The sequence below is a fragment of the Staurois parvus genome, unplaced genomic scaffold (genome assembly GCF_062004578.1).
Source record: "Staurois parvus isolate SC_StPar_1 unplaced genomic scaffold, SC_StPar_1.0 ptg000258l, whole genome shotgun sequence".
NCBI lineage: Eukaryota > Metazoa > Chordata > Amphibia > Anura > Ranidae > Staurois > Staurois parvus.
In genome coordinates this window covers 9024153-9043308 of record NW_028318054.1, presented here as the reverse complement: position 1 = coordinate 9043308, position 19156 = coordinate 9024153, and the positions used below count along the sequence as shown (strand labels likewise).

Sequence of the window (19156 nt, the reverse complement as noted above, 5' to 3'; positions counted from 1 at the left end):
TGAAATATAGCGCCAAGTTCGCACATCACTGAGCAAAGTCGCAAAATCGTTTTCAGTGTCTGACGAATTTCCCCACAAATCATTATCACTCAATTCTGCAAGTGGTTCTGATTTACTATCACTGTTCTCTAGCTGGTCTAAAACCGCTTTTGACCTAAAGGGACGCTTTTTGGATGCCATGGACGTTTCTCAGTTTCCAGGCAGAAAGAATGGTAAAAATGCAGTTAGAGCACAGGACAAAGCACTAGGGACACAATGTATGTGAAATGCTCTGATACAGTAATGTTATACTACGAAATTTTAGTGTATTGAGTGAATGTCACTTTTAACATTTTTGAATTTCCCGCCGGTTTCGTCCCCCATATGTCCCGTACATCCCAACCCTCGCAGGGAACAGAACCCAGATGCTGGCATCGGCCAGAGGAGATGGCTGGGGGCGCTGCAGGGGGGACTTTGCGGGAGCATAGGACAAGGTAAGTGAAACGGGGATCCCAGAGCAACGCTGCAGGGTAATCCCGAGTGTAGCTCGAGGTTATCACTTTTGGTACTGACAGTTTACTTCAAGCTACACTCGGGAATACCGCCAGGGGGGTTAACAGAGTGCTGTGATGGATCAGTCAGGTCTACTAATGATGCTCTGGGGCTGCTGAGTTTGCCTTGAGTTCTGGCCACCTTCAGGAAGCTATGAGATCCTTCCAAAACCTAGGAGAGAACTAGGCAGATGAGCAGCATGAATATGGATGCAGCCCTGGCCAGTTGCAGGGGAGGGTAGTCCCATTGCATGCTGGGAGTGATATTTATGTTTATGGAGCACATGGGTTCAGTGTCTTTCCCGGGAGAGGATTGCACCAAGCCACGCTGGCGGCAGGCTTGCCTCTCCTGGCACAAGCTGCCATGTGGCCTCAGGTGGGTCGATCTGAGGGCCTGAGGTTAGAGAGAGTGACCTGGTTCTACACTATGCTCACTGAGGGGAGCTGCCTGCCAAAGATCTGTCTGGTATCACTGGAGAGTTTCTATTGGAAGATTAGAAGGAGGCAACCATTCTGTTCTTGGGCCTTGTGAGTGACAGAACTGCGCAGCAAAATGCGTTTTAAAAAGCACACTTAAAGTGGAGTTCTAATCACCCTGTCAAAAAATACAATATAAACTACAAAAACTGTAGCTGCTGACTTTTATAAAACAGCCACTTACCTGCCCCTCGGTCCTGCGGTGTTTCACCGGCCATCCTGTATTCCAGGAGGCCAACATCTTCAGTGTGGGCACCTGGCTGTGATAGCTTGTGGCTTCACAGCTGGGTACCCACTGCGCATGCGCAAGTAGCACTGCGCTTCATGAATGGTCCTGTAGTCTTCTGGGACCTGTCATGTGTCCCAAAAGACTACAGAGAGGGAGGACACCTTCCGCTTCCGATTGCCTAGGCGATCAGACCAGAAGTGGGAGCGGGTACCTGTCAAATTTGGGTTTTTGCCCCCCCGCCCCCCAAAGGTGGCAATCCTTAATGGGGAGCGGGGGAGCAGTCCTTAAAGAGGATCTTCCCCTTTTGGGTGGAGCTCCGCTTTAACAGAGAAGCTGTTAGGAAAATCTACTTGAGCTCTCTGCTTAACAGAGTGCTGTGATGGATTAATCAGGTCTGCTCATGATGCTCTGGGGTTGCTGAGTTTGCCTTGAGTTCTGGCTGCCTTCAGGAAGCTATGAGAGCCTTCCAGACCCTAGGAGGGAACTATGCAGATGAGCAGCATGAATATGGATACAGCCCTGGCCAGTTGCAGGGGAGGGCAGTCCCAATGCATGCTGGGTGTGGTATTTATGTTTTGGGAGCACATGGGTTCAGTGTCTTTCCCGGGAGAGGATTGCACCAAGCCAGGCTGGAGGTAGGCTTGCCTTGCCTGGCACAAGCTGCCATGTGGCCTAAGGTGGGTCGGCCTAAGGGCCTGAAGTTAGAGAGAGTGACCCTAGTTCTTCAGTAAGCTGACTGAGGGGAGCTGCCTGCCAAAGCTCTGTCTGGTATCAATGGAGGGTTGCGATTGGAAGATTAGAAGGAGGCAACCATTCTGTCCTTGGGTCTGGTGAGTACTGACATTGGGTAATTTCGGTACTCTGTGTGCTTGCCACCCCCCTGCTGCTTGATAGTCAGCAAGGGTCTGAAAAGGAAAGGGAACACTAGCTAGTGTTCTGAAGAGCTTGTCCAGTTGTTACTGCAAAGGACTTTGCTCAGTTACTTTACCTTTGGGCTGTCTCAGTCTGTCGTAGCTGGCTTATACCTGAGGAGCTCAGCCCTGTAACTACTACTACTGCAGCAAGGGACTTTGCTCACTCCTAAACTATCTGCTGCTACAAGGTTAAGGGACGTCTGCTATCTGCTTTCAGCCAAGACTTCAAAAGTGCTCAACTAAGAGATCAGCTAGATGTCCTCAGTGGGAATAATTATAATTTTGGAGTATCCTACTACATTCCCAGTTCTGCAATAAAACTCAAAAAACAAACATCCCCTAGACTGATTACTGGAGACCATGAAGGGTGTGTACCTGGCTGTGTAAAATACCTTGTGCCTGGCTGCAGGGCAAAGAATGCGGAAACCTGGGCAAATACACAAGCAGCCCTCACGAGGGTGGCACTACAGTGGGAATGCTACTTCCCGCAAATCGATTACTGAAGGGAGTGAAAAATCCACAGGAGCCAGAGCATCACAGCTGTGCTGCACTGGTCACAATTGCAATGCTTTGCAGGCTCCAAAGAAAAACATTAACCACTTCCCGTCTGGCCGCTGTTTATAAACAGCAGGACGGTGGCAGTCCAGGATCGAGTTGCCGTTCATAAACAGCACCCGCATTTTAAAGCTGTGCGCGCTCCCTGGGCCTCCGGACACAGTGGAATACCGATCGTCATACAGGACCTCTGTGCGAGGTCCCGATCGTGTGATCACTGATTGGCCAATCAGTGATCACATACAGAGTAGTAAGCAAGATGTCACTTCTGACATCATTGCTTACTACGTGTGAAATCTGTGAATGATCACAGAGGTCACATGGTACAAGGCTATTCACAACAGCCTTGTACCATGTGACCAGTTGTGACCAATCACAGCTCACACGGTAGTTCTCAATGGCTGCAAGAATGCAGCCAGAGAGAAGAAATGATTGCTTTTACAGCCTTTATGGAAAAGCAATCAGTGTTAAAAAAAAAAAAAAAATCTTCACCCCCCACAAGTAGTACAGTGTCACTATGGTGACACTGTACTGCTAGGGTGACAGTATGTAAAAAAAAAACCCACATAAATAATAATATAAAAAAATAAAAATGTAAAAAATGTTTTTAATTATTTTTGGTTCTAAACTAATTTGGGTTATTTGTTTTTTTACTAAAATTGTGGGCAAGATTTATGATGAAATATTATTTATTTGCAACATTTTATAAGAAAAACACTTTTTTCAAAATGTTTGGACTTATTCATTTATATAGCAAAAAAAAATAAAAATCCCAGTGGTGAAAAAATACCACCAAAATAAAGCTTTATCTGTCTCAAAAAAATGCTAAAAAAATTCATATGGGTACAGTGTTGCATGACTGCACAATTGTCATTCAAAGTGTGATAGCGCTGAAAGCTGAAAATTGGCCTGGACAGGAAGGGGGTAAAAGTGTCCGGACTTGAAGTAATTAACAAATGCCCTTTTTTTTTTTTTTTTTGCAGTAACACAAAATGCATCTCTCTGACATTTTCCACACTTCTGCCACTGCTATTCTTCAGTGCTCACTTGCCTAGCTACGTTCAGAGGTAGCGCTTTCAAAAGCAAAATCACAGCCAATCAGCATTGACAAATTGTGTTAAACCAGCCTTTCTTAGCGGCCAATAGGATTCCGCTTCTATGCCTCGCTATCAAATAGTAGCTCTCCGTACAGTGGTTGACGAATCGCGCTGGTGTCTGCGCATGTGCGGCTTTCTTACGTTGCCAGGTTCGAAGATGGCGGGTACGAGCTTGGTTGCTGGAGATGTGGTCGTGGATGCGTTACCGTACTTCGATCAGGGTTACGATGCCGCGGGGGTCCGGGAGGCGGTGAGTGCATGATTCTGGGAGGGTTGCGCACCCCATGCCTTGTTGGAGAGGTCACATGGGACTGTAGAGCGGCTGTGGTCCTCTTGCTTCTCTCTCAGATGTCAGGCGGTGTAGTATATCCGGGTAGTGTATGGAACCTCTACTGACCGCTGGTTTGTCACGTGATGAACTCTGTGCTGTAAACACAGCCATGCTGTGGGATGTCAAGCCCATAGAGGAAACGTTACAATCCTCTTCTGCTGTGGGGCTGTGGCTGCACTGTGAGGGTTAATTGCTGCTTTTGTCCAGGGGAGAGGAGAAATGCTTTACTTTACCTGATCCTCTGCTCCCCCTGCAGATGGCGCTCCGCATCACTCCAGCTTTGGACTGTTCTTCTGCATCACCTCCAGTGCAGGGCTATGGACCCCGGATTGGTCTTGATGACATCAGGACCCTAGACTGCTGGAGCATAGGCAGTGGTGTATTTTGGTATTGAGCTGCCCTAAGCAAGACTAAAATCGGGCACTCACCCCTTCATCTGTAAACCCCACCCTTTCCTCTTTAGGCTCCACCTTTTCCCATTTGAGCTCCATCTCTGAGACTGTGGACACGGTACAGGAGATGGTCAGAGACTGTGGACAGGAGATGGAGGTCAGCTAAGGGGCCCCCGCCTGAGCACTGCTGAGCTCTAAAACAACAAAACCCCACCCCTTCCTCTTTTGGCTCCACCTTTTCTTATTTGAGCTCCACCTCAGGAGTTGGTCAGAGAGTGCGGACACAGTACAGGAATTGGTCAGAGAGTGCGGACACAGTACAGGAATTGGTCAGAGAGTGCGGACACAGTACAGGAATTGGTCAGAGAGTGCGGACACAGTACAGGAATTGGTCAGAGAGTGCGGACATAGTACAGTAGTTGGTCAGAGACTGCGGACACAGTACAGTAGTTGGTCAGAGACTGCGGACATAGTACAGGAGACTATGGACACAATATAGTAGATCAGCCTTTCTCAACCAGGTTGCCTTGGCAAAATGTCTAAAAAATTCCCAAAACTTGTATACAAACCAGCGGATGAAACAAGCCTGCCTTTTAGTTACACAAAGTCACAGGTTTTTATTGTGAACCATTAGGACCTTCTAGGTGCTGGCGTCCTGACAACCAAAGACATCAGTTGATAAGGAGGGTGTCAGTTATCTCCACAGCATCCTTGTTTGCCCCTCCCCTACCCCTCTCCATCAGTGCTGGGGTCACATTATCTCAGTGATGGAGAAAAACTGAGGGAGAAGAGAAACATTGGAATACTAGTCAGTACCAGTGTGCAAAAGTGTATTTGATTTGGAAGAATAAATCACCTCTGTTGGCTGTCCCACATGTGTGGATGTTACTGCGTTATATAAAATGATTAGAATAGTTTTTCATATTTTAGAATGGGTGCTTCAAAACTGTCCATAATTTTAAAGGGTGCCTTGACTGAAAAAAGGTTGAGAAACACCGCAGTAGACAGTAAGATTGTGGACATATTACAGAAGACAGACAGAGACTGCGGACAGAAGGCTGTCAGAGACTAACAGGAGATGGGGGTCAGCCGAGAACCCCCCCTCCCCAGCTTGAGCACTGCTGAGCCCTAAACTACTTTCCTAACTTTTTTTTTTTTTTAGGACAAAAACACTTTTAAGCAAAAGTGTTTTGAAAAAAAAAAAACATTTTACCCTTCAGAACCCAAAAAAATCTGATGTACTCTTCAGCACCTAGAAGGTGATAACACTGTTATAAGTCTGCACTGCCAATTGCTATTTTCTAACATGTGATTTGCAGCCCTCCATAATGATTTACCCCAGTGTGCTCTGAAAAGGATGCTTAGATTTTACTTGCAGGTAAAGCCAGCTGCAGTTCTAAGGCAACAATCACCCCAATCCTCAGGACTCTGAAGACATCGTACCAGTCAGCCTGCAGCACTGCCGAGACCGCCCTACCATCCCTTCTGCCTAGGGGGGGTGCCCCCCCCCCCAAAAAAAAAATGCTGCCCAAGGCGACTGCCTTGTTTGCCTCGCAGAAGTTTCTCCCCTGAGCATAGGGGAGAAAACGTTGCGGGAACCAGCCTAGCAGTGTGAAGGAATAAGTACGTATATCTTCTTTTCTGTGTCCCTTAGACATAAATGAGCAAATAACCCTCGCAGTTCAGCTGCAGCCCCACTGCCATGGAGAATTTTACAGTCTCACAGTTGGGCTCCTTTCGCACAGCTCTTCCAATCAGGTTCACTTGACAGTTTTTCAGGCGAGCTGGATCAGATGTTCCATTCACCTCTATGGACTGTGGGTGTACGTGGAATTATGTCTGTTTACAGACACCTACTGCCAGTATGATCAGGTGAGCAGCAGATTGGATCAGAGGTTAGTCAGGTGTAAATGGACAGCAAAGTCCACCCATAGAGCAGAGCGGGCTCTGTATGCGTCAGCTCAGCATAAACTGAGCGGACACAGATGTGACATCCGCCCACTCTGCTCCAATCTGAATGGAATCCACCCTGTGTGAAATGGGCCTTGGACTGTAAAAGAGAACTTCATTGTGTAAACAATTTGTTGCTGTGTCTCTGCACATTTTTTTTTTCCTTTGTGCTCTGCCACCATTCTAGCCTGTCATGTCAGTGTCCTGCTTCTGCAACTCCCTTGGAATCCCCCTATTGCATATCCCAGGAGGCTGCGGGGGCTCATTTTATTTACAATGGCTCAGGCATGTCATTGGTGATTGGGCTGCCTGTAGCCAGCTGAATGGTGTTGGCACCTGACACAAGCACAGACATCTGAACAGTAGATTGCTGCAGGACGACACGGGAACCACTGGACAGGTGAGTGTGTATATTTTAACCCAGCATAACAGATAAGTGGAGATGGGAAGGAGGCTAGGGGGAAAAAGTAGGGGTGGGTTAAGTTACTCTTTACCATCTGTGTTTAAGTGCCCAGGCATACCAGTGCGGTTTATGAATTAATATCACACCTGAAATCGCATTTACTGTGAATGTCAGTGTCTTAACATGTGCGATTTCTAAAGTGGTTCTTGTATTTATTGCAATTTCACATACATGGAATATATTGGCAATTGCAATGCAAATTGCAAGAAATCATTGAAAGTTTTCAGAAATCGCAACTAAAATCGCACACAAATTGCGCATTTTTAAATTGCATCATGTGACTGGTGTGACATGTGATTTATAAACTGCACCTGAAGTGGCATTTAAAGTATTTCTATGGCATTGTCTTTAATCCAGTGTAATTTGAAGTAGCGTGATTTCAAAAAAGTTCTTGCACTACTTTTTTTTTTTTTTTTGTGAAGTGATGAAGTTGAAATAACGAAGCTGAAATAATGAAGTCGCGAGCCACAATGAGATCGAAGGTACAAATCACACTGATCTACGGCTTTGAAATCGCACTACTTCAAGTGAAGTAGTGCGATTTCAAAGTTGCAGTGTGACCCAGGGCTTAGACACTCTTTAGAATTCCATTGTGCCTGCCCATGACACTTTCGTGAGGGTGAGGAATTTGTGTACCAGCTGCATGAATTTGGGGCAAGCACCACGTGCAGAAAGGCTGGAGTGTGCATTTAGACACTAGATCCATGTTTAGGGTGCATTTTTCATGGGTCACGTGGCATCAAAACATAACGCGGGTGCATTTTTTATATATATATTTTTTTTAATGGTTTTTCAGTGTATTTCAGGCGTGGTTCACAGCAATGCAGTTTGCGTTTTGTCCATTTTGCAGTGTATATCGTTTTTGCCTGCGCGTGCTTGGTGCATGTGTTTTGCGTTTTTTTTTTTTTTTTTTCTTCAATTTTTGTTGCTGGGCAGATTAAAAGCACAAAATGCATAAATAAACGCAATACTTTTTTTTTTTTTTTTTTTTTTTTTTTTTTTTAAATGCATTTTTGCTGTTTTTAATGTATTTCAAGCCTGGTTCCACACCATTGCAGTTTGTGTTTTGTCCATTTTGCAGTGCTTTTTGCATTTTTTTTGCACGTGTTTTTGACATTTTTTTTGTTGTGTTTTGCATTTTTTTTCTTTGGCCAACTTGTTGTTGGGCAGAATAAAAATGCATTAAAAACACAACACGTGCATTCAATGCATTCCAGGCCTGGTTCACACCAATGCTGTTTGTATTTTTTTTTTTTTACCAAAACGATATTTAAATTGGAGGTGATATTAGGAATGTTTTAAAAACAAAAGGGGTTTTATGGTGACTTAACGTTTGAATTTTTTTAACATTGCGCTGTTTATCTCCTCCTCCCCTCCCTGCCTGTCTCCAGCACCGCACTCAGGGACTAGTAGGTAGCAGGGAGACCTTTCAGTGTATTGAGCACTGATTGGGTGCTTGTCAGGAAAGGGGAGTGTCGGGCTTATCCTTTATCTCTTTCACTGTCAAAGCTGTTTTTGCATTTTTTTTGCACAAGATTAAAAAAAATCATTTTAGGCCTGAAGATTACACAAAACCCCCAAACATGATATGTTTTCTGAAATCGGAGACCCTAGAGAATAAAATAATGGTAGTTCTAATTCTTTATGTTGCATGATATTAATTTCAAAATTTCAGCAAAATAATACAAGTTAGTTAACTTTTGCACAAAAAAGCAGTAAATTACCCTTTTTTTTTTTTAACGTAAACCTATAAAAGAAGAGAGTAAATAGATCTCCAACTTGTCAAACCTTAAATTTGCGTGTACTCGTGAAATGGCGACAAACTTCAGTACCCTATATTTTCTATAGGTGACGCTTTTTTAAAGCCCCTTCTAGGTCATCCGTATAGTATTACATATAAGGTCTGGTGCTAGAATTATTGCTCTCATTATGGCGTGCGCAGCGATATGTAATGTGTATCACAATCAATGTTTTCATGCGTAGGCGCCCCAGCGTGTGCTTTTATGTTTGTACATGTGGGGGCTCAAATTTTTTTTGTGGGGGGGAATATTGTGTGCTTGGGTGTAACTTTCATTTTTTACAATTTAAAAAAAAAACAAAAACTTTTTTACTTTTTTTTTTTTTTTCATGATGATTTTTTGTTGACAAGTTCTCTTTATTGAGACATTCAAGGTCTAAAAGACCCTGGATGTCTCCTCTCTGCTCCCCTGAATGTAATGCAGTGCACATCGTACTGCATTATATTCTTTCCTGGCAGAGAGGCTGGCACTGTGTGGCAGCATTTGGGCGGCATTCAGTTTCGGTCCAAGAATTTTCATTTTGGTGCACCACTAATGGAAAGTAAAACTACCACCCAAAGACATTTCAGAATTTAACACTTTATTATTATTATTATTATTATTATTATAATAAAGTATTTATAAAGCGCCAATAGTTCGCTCAGCGCTGTACATTACAAAGGGGGACAGAACATGTGACAGAACAATACCAATACAATGCAAAACATGAGGGGATTGAGGGCCCTGCTCTTTCGAGCTTACAATCTAGGAGGGAGGGGATGGTGGCACAGGAGGAGATAGCTGTGGGGGATGGAGTGGTAGGAAGAGTGGAGGAGGTCGGCAAGTTAGCAGGGGGTGGGGTAGGCTTCCCTGAAGAGATGGGTTTTCAGGGTGCACCTAAAGGAGAGGAGAGTAGGTGATAATCTGATGGGTTGGGGCAGGGAGTTCCAGAGGATGGGTGACACCCTGGAGACGGGCATGGGAGGAGGAGACCAGGGAACTAGAGAGAAGGAGGTCTTGTGAGGAGCGGAGTGTGCGTGCTGGGTGGTACTTGGATATTAGGTCAGTGATATAGTTCGGGGCAGTATGGTGGACAGCTTTCTACATCAGTGTTAGGATTTTGAATTTGATCCGGAAGCCAGTGGAGGGATTGGCAGAGAGGGGTGGCGGAAACGGAGCGGTTGGAAAGGTGAATGAGTCTGGCAGCCGTATTCAGGATCGACTGAAGCGAGGATAGCCAGCGGCGAGGCAGGCCAGTGAGAAGGGAGTTGCAGTAGTCGAATCGTGATATGATGAGGGAGTGGATGAGCTGTTTAGTGGTTTCTGGAGTTAGGAACGCGCGTATTTTGGCGATGTTGCGGAGGTGGAGTCTGAACGAGTTTGTTAAAGATTGGACTTGGGGCTGGAAGGATAGGTTGGAGTCCAGAATGACACCAAGTACTCTGGCCTGCGGGGCGGGTTTGATGTTGGCGTTGTTGGATGTGATGGAGAAGTCAATGGGGGGTGGTGTCCGGGCTGGGGGGAAGACCAGAAACTTGGTTTTGGAGAGGTTCAGTTTAAGGAAGTGGAGCGACATCCAGTCTGATATGTCGCTCAGTAGGTATGTGAATTGGGCGGAGACCGAGGGGGTGAGGTGGGGGGTTGAGAGATAAATTTGTGTGTCGTCGGCATAGAGGTGGTAGTTGAAGCCGTGAGAGTGTATGAGTTGGCCAAGGGAGGAGGTGTAGATGGAGAAGAGAAGGGGCCCGAGGACAGAGCCTTGAGGAACCCCAACAGAGAGGGGGAGGTGGTAGCATTATAGGTAACGCTGAAAGAGCGTTGTGACAGGTAGGATGAGAGCCAGGAGAGAGCAGAATCTCTGAGGCCGAGGGAGTGTAGTTTTCTGAGGAGGAGGGGGTGGTCAACCGTGTCGAAAGCCGCGGAGAGGTCGAGGAGTAGGAGCACTGAATAGTGGCCATTAGCTTTGGCGGTTAGCAGGTCGTTGGAGAGTTTGAGTAAGGCGGTTTCGGTTGAGTGTAGGGGACGGAAGCCGGACTGTAGGGGATCGAGGAGGTTGTTGTCATTGAGGTGAGAGCTTAGGCGGGTGTAGACTAGGCGCTTGAGGAGTTTAGATGTAAATGGGAGCAGGGAGATGGGTCTGAGGTTGTTTGGGTCATTGGGGTCCAGGGAGGGCTTTTTAAGTATGGGGGTGATGTGTGCATGTTTCAGAGGGGAGGGGAAAGTGCCGGAGGAGAGGGAGAGATTGGAGATGTGGGTGAGGGAGCGTAGGATGGAGGGGGAGGGAGGTCGTAGGAGTTGTGAGGGGATAGGGTCGAGGGGGCAGGTGGTGAGGCGGGCATCAGAGAGGATCTTGGAGACTTCCTCGATGGTAGTAAGGTCAAAGGTGCGGAGTGTTGGGGGAGCTTCAGTATGAGGAATGTAGGGTGGGGTGGAAGTGGAGGTCAGAGCAGTGGTGGGTCCGTGGGAGAGGGGTGAAGAGGGGGTAGCTGAGTGAGGGGGAACAGGGTTGGAGGGAGTTTGAGCAGCGACGAAGTCTAGGGGGGTTGTCACATTTCTGGTCCCCTGCCATGGTTCTCCCTGCTGGCCTTTACCTTCTGTAGTGATGTAGAGGCTGATGGATCAAACCACTGAGCTCAGCAAAGGACCAGAGATCCAACACTCCTAGAAGAGTCAGAGTCTGAAGATTTTTTTGGACAGAGGTTTCCTCTTCAATAAATGGAGCAATCTCCATTTTTATTTTGACCAGGCCATCGTGTCACTTTAATAGGGGAGTAGATAAACATTTTATCCAGTTCACCTTGTATGTTATACCTTTTTATAATTGTAATGCCTTCTGTGTTTCTTTGTGTCTAGGCAGCAGCTCTGGTGGAAGAGGAGACCAGAAGATATCGCCCAACAAAAAACTACCTGAGTTATTTACCCACTCCTGACTACACAGCATTTGAGGTATTCTGATTTATTTGTTTTGGCATTAAAGCCTAAGTTTAATCAAAACTTTTTTTAAAAAACATAAGCACAAGGGACAGTACGTGCAATCAATGCAAAATGTCCCTTTTCCCGCTGGCTGCAGTTTTAGTTGAAATGCTTTATTCTCTCATGACTAAGTTCACTTGAACAGTGTTAAACAATAATACATTTATGTGTTGTATAGATCATTGATGAGTATTTGCAGACACTAACAAAGTGGTAAAGAGCAGTGCAAAGTGCACTGTGTAGCTTATACGTGTGTGTGTGTGTGTGTGTGTGTGTGTGTGTGTTTGTTTTTTTTAAACTTAGTAACATTTATTTTTCAGCGTGCCTGTGACATGTGGTGCCATTTATTGTGCTGAGTTTTTTTTATGTCCTTTTTTTCACAAAAATAGCTTTCTTTGGGTGGTATTTCTCAAAAGACCGAAAAGTTTGAAAAAAAAGCAATGTTTTCGCCTTTCTGTCATTAAAAGAAAAATCCAAAAAAACTAAAATTTCGTAAAATTTAGGCTAAAATGTATTCTGCTATGTCTTTTGGTTAAAAAAAAAAATCCCAATAACTACATATTAATTGGTTTGTGTGAAAGTTATAGCATCTACAAACTATGGTATAGATACTGGAATTTACACAGCTTTTACTTTCTGACTGCCCATCACATTTCTTGAGGTGGCAGTCAGAAACCGCGCAGTACAAAACCCCCAAATGACCCTTTTGTGGAAAGTAGACACTCTAAGCTATCTGCTGAGAGGCATGTTGAGTCCATAGAAGATTTAGTTATTTCCACAAGTTTTTGGAAGTGATATGATTATACAGGGCAGTACAAAACCCCCAAATGACCCCTTCTTGGAAAGTAGACACCCCAAGGAATTTTATAGGAGGCATGGTGAGTATTTTGCAGTATCATTTTTTCTCGCAAGGTTTTGATATATAAAAAAAGAAAAAATATGTTTTTGTTTTCTTCCTTCATTTTCCAAAAACGTGTGGCAACAAACGAGATCTGCAAAGTACTCACCATGCTTCTTATCAAATTCCTTGGGGTGTTTACTTCCAAAAAGGGGTCTTTGGGGAAAGGGGGGGGTTGTACTATTCTGGCATATTTCAGGGCCTCCGAAACAGTGGTAGGTAGTCAGGAAGTGTAATGAGGAAATAAAGCCCTTTTAAAAGCCTGAAGGTGCCAAAAATGGGTCATTTGGGGGGTCATTTTTTTTTTATCACTTTTATTGCTATCACAGGGAATGTACATATCCCCTGTGACTACAATAGGCATTGACAGGTGTTCTTTTTTGAGAAATCTGGGGTCTACTAGATTCTAGATATCTCCTTTGCCCTTACATCATCTGATCTCGCCAAGATCGGTGTGATCAGTTGCTTTTCTAATTTACAAATGGTGCTGTTTATATCCTGCGAAACTGAAGTGATGAAATACTCGTAGCTTCTGATTTCTTAGACTGTAGAGATGACTGGCACCATTCCAGTCTCCAATCAGCTCGATGGTCAGCCGGCTGCATTCTCAGGTTCCTCCAATGGCACGAGACTGCCCGAGAAGGCTATGGAAGGCAACGTGGGGGGGGGGGGCATCTTCTCCCTTGTAAAAGCAATCCTGCAAGTAATTGGCCACTAGGATTGCTTTTACATGAAAGCTAATTTCCGGCTGAAAAAAAATGATACCTAGATGAAACCTTAGCTGTAGGCATCATCCTGGTATAACCACTTAAAGTCCAGTGATGTACCAGTATGTCGCTGGTCCTTGTTGGGTATATATGCTATGTTTTTTTAAAAATTTAAAAATATTTTTTTTTTCCTTTTTCCTTTTTTAAATTTTTTTTTAACTTTGCATACAGATCTTCTGTGAAAATCCGCTCCAAAAATCAAGGGGAGTAGTTTTAAATTTGCTGTTTCCATTTGAATTTCTGGGTTGGGCAGTGTATGGCGGAAGTACGGGTGCTGCAGAATTTGTGGGCTGCCAATCAGGATTTGCAAGCACATCCGGAAGGACACTAGGGGCTCTATGGGCCTGTGTGTGAATTCTTGGTGACTGCGGGACATTACTTGGACTAGCTACTGCACCAGCTTATACTGCACTTATGGGACTTGCCACGTCACCAAATAATACTGCAGAGCTGGTATGTATAAGACCAGGATGTACTAGGCTGCTGGTGCTCGCCAGTTCCCCAAAAGGTGGAGCGGCACTAGTACTGGCACTCTGCTGCATATGAGAATCATCATGCAATTGTAACATCTCAGCAACCTTGGAACGGGGTTGGGTACGCCTGACGTTAGCAGGGACCTGTTTTCCATCGTCTTCGCTATCTGTCAGTGTACCTCTGATGTCTACAGGTTCGTATTCTAAGGCAGATTCTGTCAGTGAGGCTTCCCCTTCGCTCTCATCTGACATGCTTAGAATCCTGAAGGCCTCCTCACTAGAGTAACTTTTGTTGGATATATTGGCCACTAAATTTATAGGTACCTAGTGCGACTCACGGGAAAAAGAGCACCTGGCTGTTGGGGACTGCTTGAACCGCTACAAAAAAATTTACCTGCAAGTGCTAGCAGAGATCAGGCCTGATTCTGCAAGAGCTTCTGTTTTGTGTGCAATGTATCAAGTGACTGTGACCAACGGACACTGCACTTGCTTGGGGAGAAGGGGTGGGGGGTAAACGTAGAGGCTAAACGCAGGTGCTGGTTCCGATCTCACTAACGCTGCATTTTCGGGGACACTATACTAATGTAAACGCTGATATAGTGCTGATCTGATCAAAGATGTTGATCCGTTCAGATACTATACTAGCAATGGAGGTTTATTGTGTATGTGAGCGTGTTCCTGGCAATGAAGGGGTTAAATGTGATGACTGATGTAGTGACGGGCAATCTGACACTATCTGGGAGAGATGCTAACTAACACTATCTGAAGTCTCTGGTGATACTAATACAGTGATCACCGTAACAGCACTGTCAGGTTGGCGGGCGGGTGCGCCCACGGTCACCATGGGAGAGTGAATCACGTGATTTTGTGCAGGGAGTCCGCCCTGTAGCAGTATTTCTTAAAGTGGTTACTTTTCCAAAAAATTACAAAACACTGGACTGTCTACTTTCCAAAAAGGAGTCATTTGGGGGATATTTGTACTGTCCTATTGTTTTTGGGCCTCAAGAAATGATAAATCATCAGTACATCACGATTGATCGTTTTTTGTTTTTTCCAGATATATATCATGGTTTTGTTTCCTACAGACTAAATAATAAACACTAATTTGGATTATTTTTACCAAAGAAATGTAGCAGAATACAGTTTGGCTTGCATTTATGAAGAAAGATTATTTATTTGCAATGTTTTATACCAAAACGAAGAAAAATGCTTTTTCTTCAGAATTTTTTCTTTTTTTTGTTTAGCAAAAAATAACCCAGTGGTGATTAAATACCACTTAAAGAAAGCTCTATTTGTGTGAAAAAAAAAAAAAGTTCATAAGGATACTGCACAATTGTCATTCAATGTGCAACAGCACTGAAAGCTGAAAATTTGGTCTGGGCAGGAAGGGGGTGAAGTGCCCAGTATTGAAGTGGCTAATAACCACTTACCGATTTCAGTGGTAAGCCATTAATACCCCCTATGGTAGTGGTGGTGCTCAGTGGGGAGTGCCCCTTAAGTGCTGGTTCTCGAGTCGCACAGAGTTGCATGACAAGGGAAATCATATTATTTTCAATGGTGCCCATTCATATCAATGAGCACCGTGATTTTGAAAAACAGGATTTTTTGTTACAAAAAATAAAGTGAACTGCGCTACTACTTCTGATTGTGCTAGTCTCTCATGTCTGCAATATCTTAGTGCGATGTGCACTCTATATAATTCATAATAATCATGAAAATATTAAAAACAATGCTACAAAATAATGGCATGCAATATAAAGTGCCCTACATAGTGAATCTTCAAAAAAACATGCAGTGATAACTTCATGCAAAAAAAAAAAAAAAGTCCCATCCTTTCAGGGATCTCTTTAAAATGTCATTCTACATTCTCTCATCATATTGCATGAAGTAGGAAGAAAAGGAGGCACACATAGTGTAAAATCTTTGTTTTAAAAAAAAAAAAATTCACATTGATGTGTGTCCTTGCCGACACTGGTATAACAGATTCACTCTAATAGCCGAGCCAACTTGGTCCACAATCAGGTTGGAGGCTTTATTAAGTTCCAGCATGGTAGAGATCATAGAATATTGTCAGGTTCAATCTTTGCGATTTGCCAAAGGCAAGCCAGCAATTTTAAAGCAGAGTAGAGGATCGATGCTTGGAGAGTAGATCTTCCCATAATGGCAGCCATCAGGGGATGTCTGCAACCAACCATACCAAGCTGGTGTACCGGGCTCTCAGAGTCCAATATGTAGCCACCAGAACACCTGGGATCCCACTGGCCACTATCCAGTGTAGAAGGCGAGGAAGCAACTTGAGGTGAAGCGTGAATGCGCTGGTAATGGCTTTTTAGCACCACTAGCATGTCCGTCACATCCACCAAAGGGTCTCTTGTTCTTGCCATGAACCTTGACACCTACCTATTCAGATGAAAGGCCAACAGGTCGACGTCCAGGGAACCCCACCACAGACGTCATGAAATGCGTCTGGATGCAGAACTCGCCCTCTGTGATCCCACTGAGGTAGTCAGCCTGCCAATGATCTATGCCCAGAATGTAAACTGTGGAGAGAGCTGGTGTGTGGAGTTCCGCCCACCTTAGAATGAGTGAGGCCTCTTGTACCGCAGCTGAACTCCTCTTGCTGCCCTGGTGAATGATGTAGGCCCCAGCCATGGCGATGTCTGAATGGATCCTGACTGGGTACTCTTGAAGCTGCTCCATCTAGTGAGTTAGGCAATGCATGGTTGCCCACCTCCAGAACATAGGTAACAGAGACTGCTCCGGCGTCCACTGGCCTTGAGCCAGCCTGGGATGCATTACACCTCCCCAGCTGGACAAGCTGGCATCCGTCGGAGCCTCCATCCAATGGAGAGGAAGAAACCTCTTCTCAGCCCGGAGAACTGGAGACAGCGGGAGGTTCTGGCCAACCATTCCATGTGCATATGGTTGTCCTAGGATGTAGGGGACTTGTCCCATTTGGATAGAATCTACCTTTTGCAGTACTCTGGTATGATCTGTGCATATGGTCCCACTGTAAAGGGACACCACGAAGCCCAGGACCTGCATGCGGGAATGCAGAGAGAACCACTTACAAGGCGGTAACAGCCAAACTTTAGCTTGGAGATTCCAAAACTTGTCAGCAGAAGGAGCACCTTGGTCTACATTGAGTCAAAGATCAGCCCCAGATGTTCCATGTGACTTTTTGGTGCCGATGTATACTTTTGGAAGGGTTGACACCTAGCCGAACTCCTGCAGAGTACTTAAGTTGTGATCTCCATGTTGGTGTCAAAAGACACTCCGCTGGTAGGAGGAGGTTGTCCAGATAGCCTATCGTGACAATATCTCGCTGTCTCAGCAATGTCAGGACCAGGCCAGCACCTAGTGAAACCTGGGGGAGCCAAGGTCACTCCAAAGGGGAGTGCCACAATTTTGATAATGCATATCCCCAACTGCAAAACACAGGAGTGCTGCTGTCTGGCAGACAAAGGAAAGCGTAAATGTGTTCTGATGTGTATGGAAACCAGGAATCCCCCTGGTGTAGAGAAGCCCATCACCGCATAGATGGACTTAATCCTGAACTTCTGTATAGGCATGATAAAATTCCGAGCCTTGAGGTTCAGATATGACCTGATATCTTCTGTCTTCAGCTAGTAAACAGTTTAGAGTAACCCTGCCATCCCTCTGATTTCATTACCAGGGTTATCGCCCCTTGAAGGAGCAAATCCCACACTGCCCTGTAGAGAACCTGCAAACAGGGAGGGAAGCTTCGGAATGGGTGGAAAGATTTTGGCTGGTGGATAGGAACAAAATGCTTTTATGTAGCCTGACTGTATCAGTATATAGACCCGCTGTCAAAGTAGAGCCCTCACCCAGAATGTTGGGTGAAGGAGCCTTTGTGCCGATGAAGACTTGGCCGTAGACCCAGTGGGCTTGTGAGGCCAGGAGCGCTTTGTGCCCCCGTGGGAGCCCGATGGGCTTTGATACCTTGTCCGAAGGCCAATGTAAAAGCCAGAGACCTTGCCGAAGAACCACAGTTGAGGCAGAGAGCTGCAAGATAACCAGTTCCGCATCCATGACTGCATCACTTCAGGCCCCTTACCAAGTGTTCCACCAATTCCAAGTAAACCAGGGAGATCTGCTCCATACTCGGACCCGAGCATAGCCCACACAATGAGTCTGTGAAACAAAGGCCAAGGGCAAAACTGCAGGAAGAACTGAACCCACCACCATAATCTTTGAGCAGGTTACCAATTTAATTTCCTATCCATGAGGCCCTGGAGGGAGTAAGATTCCTCCACTAGTATTACAGATGTCTTCTGCTACCTAGAGACAGGGAGGGTTCATGCCAGGAGGGAGAATTCCACTTCTTCAGAGGGGCCTCCTGCCTTACCACATGTAAGTGTGTGCCTTTAAAACTGGCAGGGTATGGAAAACCCTTTGCAGAAACGAGACCACATGACATCCAATGAAGGAGGGGAAGGCCAGTTAACACCAGTCCTTAACAGGAAAATGTTTGGACATGTGATGTGGCGGGCAAATGCACAGCAACAGAAGGCCTAGGCATGATGCCTCATACCCCCACTGCCCAAGTGCACCACAACAGCCTGCAGACACGGTGGAGATGCACTAGAAATACTGGCAGCACAGACAGGGTCGTAAGGCCAGTACTGGAGCAAGCAAGGTGGCAGGAAAAACCCAGAAGGCTGCCACCAACTCTCCACATTCTGGACAGCACATCAGCTCTGGAGCCACGCAGCCATAGAAAGCCCTGTACCGGGACCAAGCTGCTGACCCAGAGGAATGACTCCATACAACACACCTACAGTGAGGAACAGAAGTATTTGAACACCCTGCGATTTTTCAAGTTCTCCTACTTAGAAATCATGGAGGGGTCTGAAATTCACATTGTAGGTGCATTCCCACTCTGAGAGACAGAATTTAAAAAAAAAAATTCAGGAAATCGCATTGTATGATTTTTAAAGAATTTATTTGTCTTGCGCTGCTGAACATAAGTATTTGAACACCTGAGAAAATCAGTGTTAATATTTGGTACAGAAGCCTTTGTTTGCAATTACAGAGGTCAAACGTTTCCTGTAGTTCTTGACCAGGTTTGCACACACTGCAACAGGGCTTTTGGCCCACTCCTCCACACAGATCTGTCAGGTTTCAGGGCTGTCACTGAGCAACACGAAGTTTCAGCTCTCTCCAAAGATGTTCTATTGGATTTAGGTCTGGAGACTGGCTAGGCCAGTCCAGAACCTTGATATGCTTCTTACGGAGCCACTCCTTGGTTATCCTCACTGTGTGCTTCAGGTCGTTGTCATGTTGGAAGACCCAGCCACGACCCATC

The 19156-nt window shown here is 45.3% G+C and overlaps 1 protein-coding gene across 1 annotated transcript in view; it reads left to right on the top strand.

The window, feature by feature from the left end:
- The first annotated feature begins 3912 nt into the window (after positions 1-3912).
- BCAS2 (BCAS2 pre-mRNA processing factor) overlaps positions 3913-19156 on the top strand; it is a 38665-nt gene continuing 23421 nt past the window's right edge. Inside the window, exons 1-2 of the mRNA XM_089681086.1 lie at positions 3913-4052; positions 11570-11662. Coding sequence (XP_089537212.1) covers positions 3927-4052; positions 11570-11662 — 219 coding nt within the window. The 5' untranslated portion in view covers positions 3913-3926. The remainder of the gene's footprint in view (positions 4053-11569; positions 11663-19156) is intronic.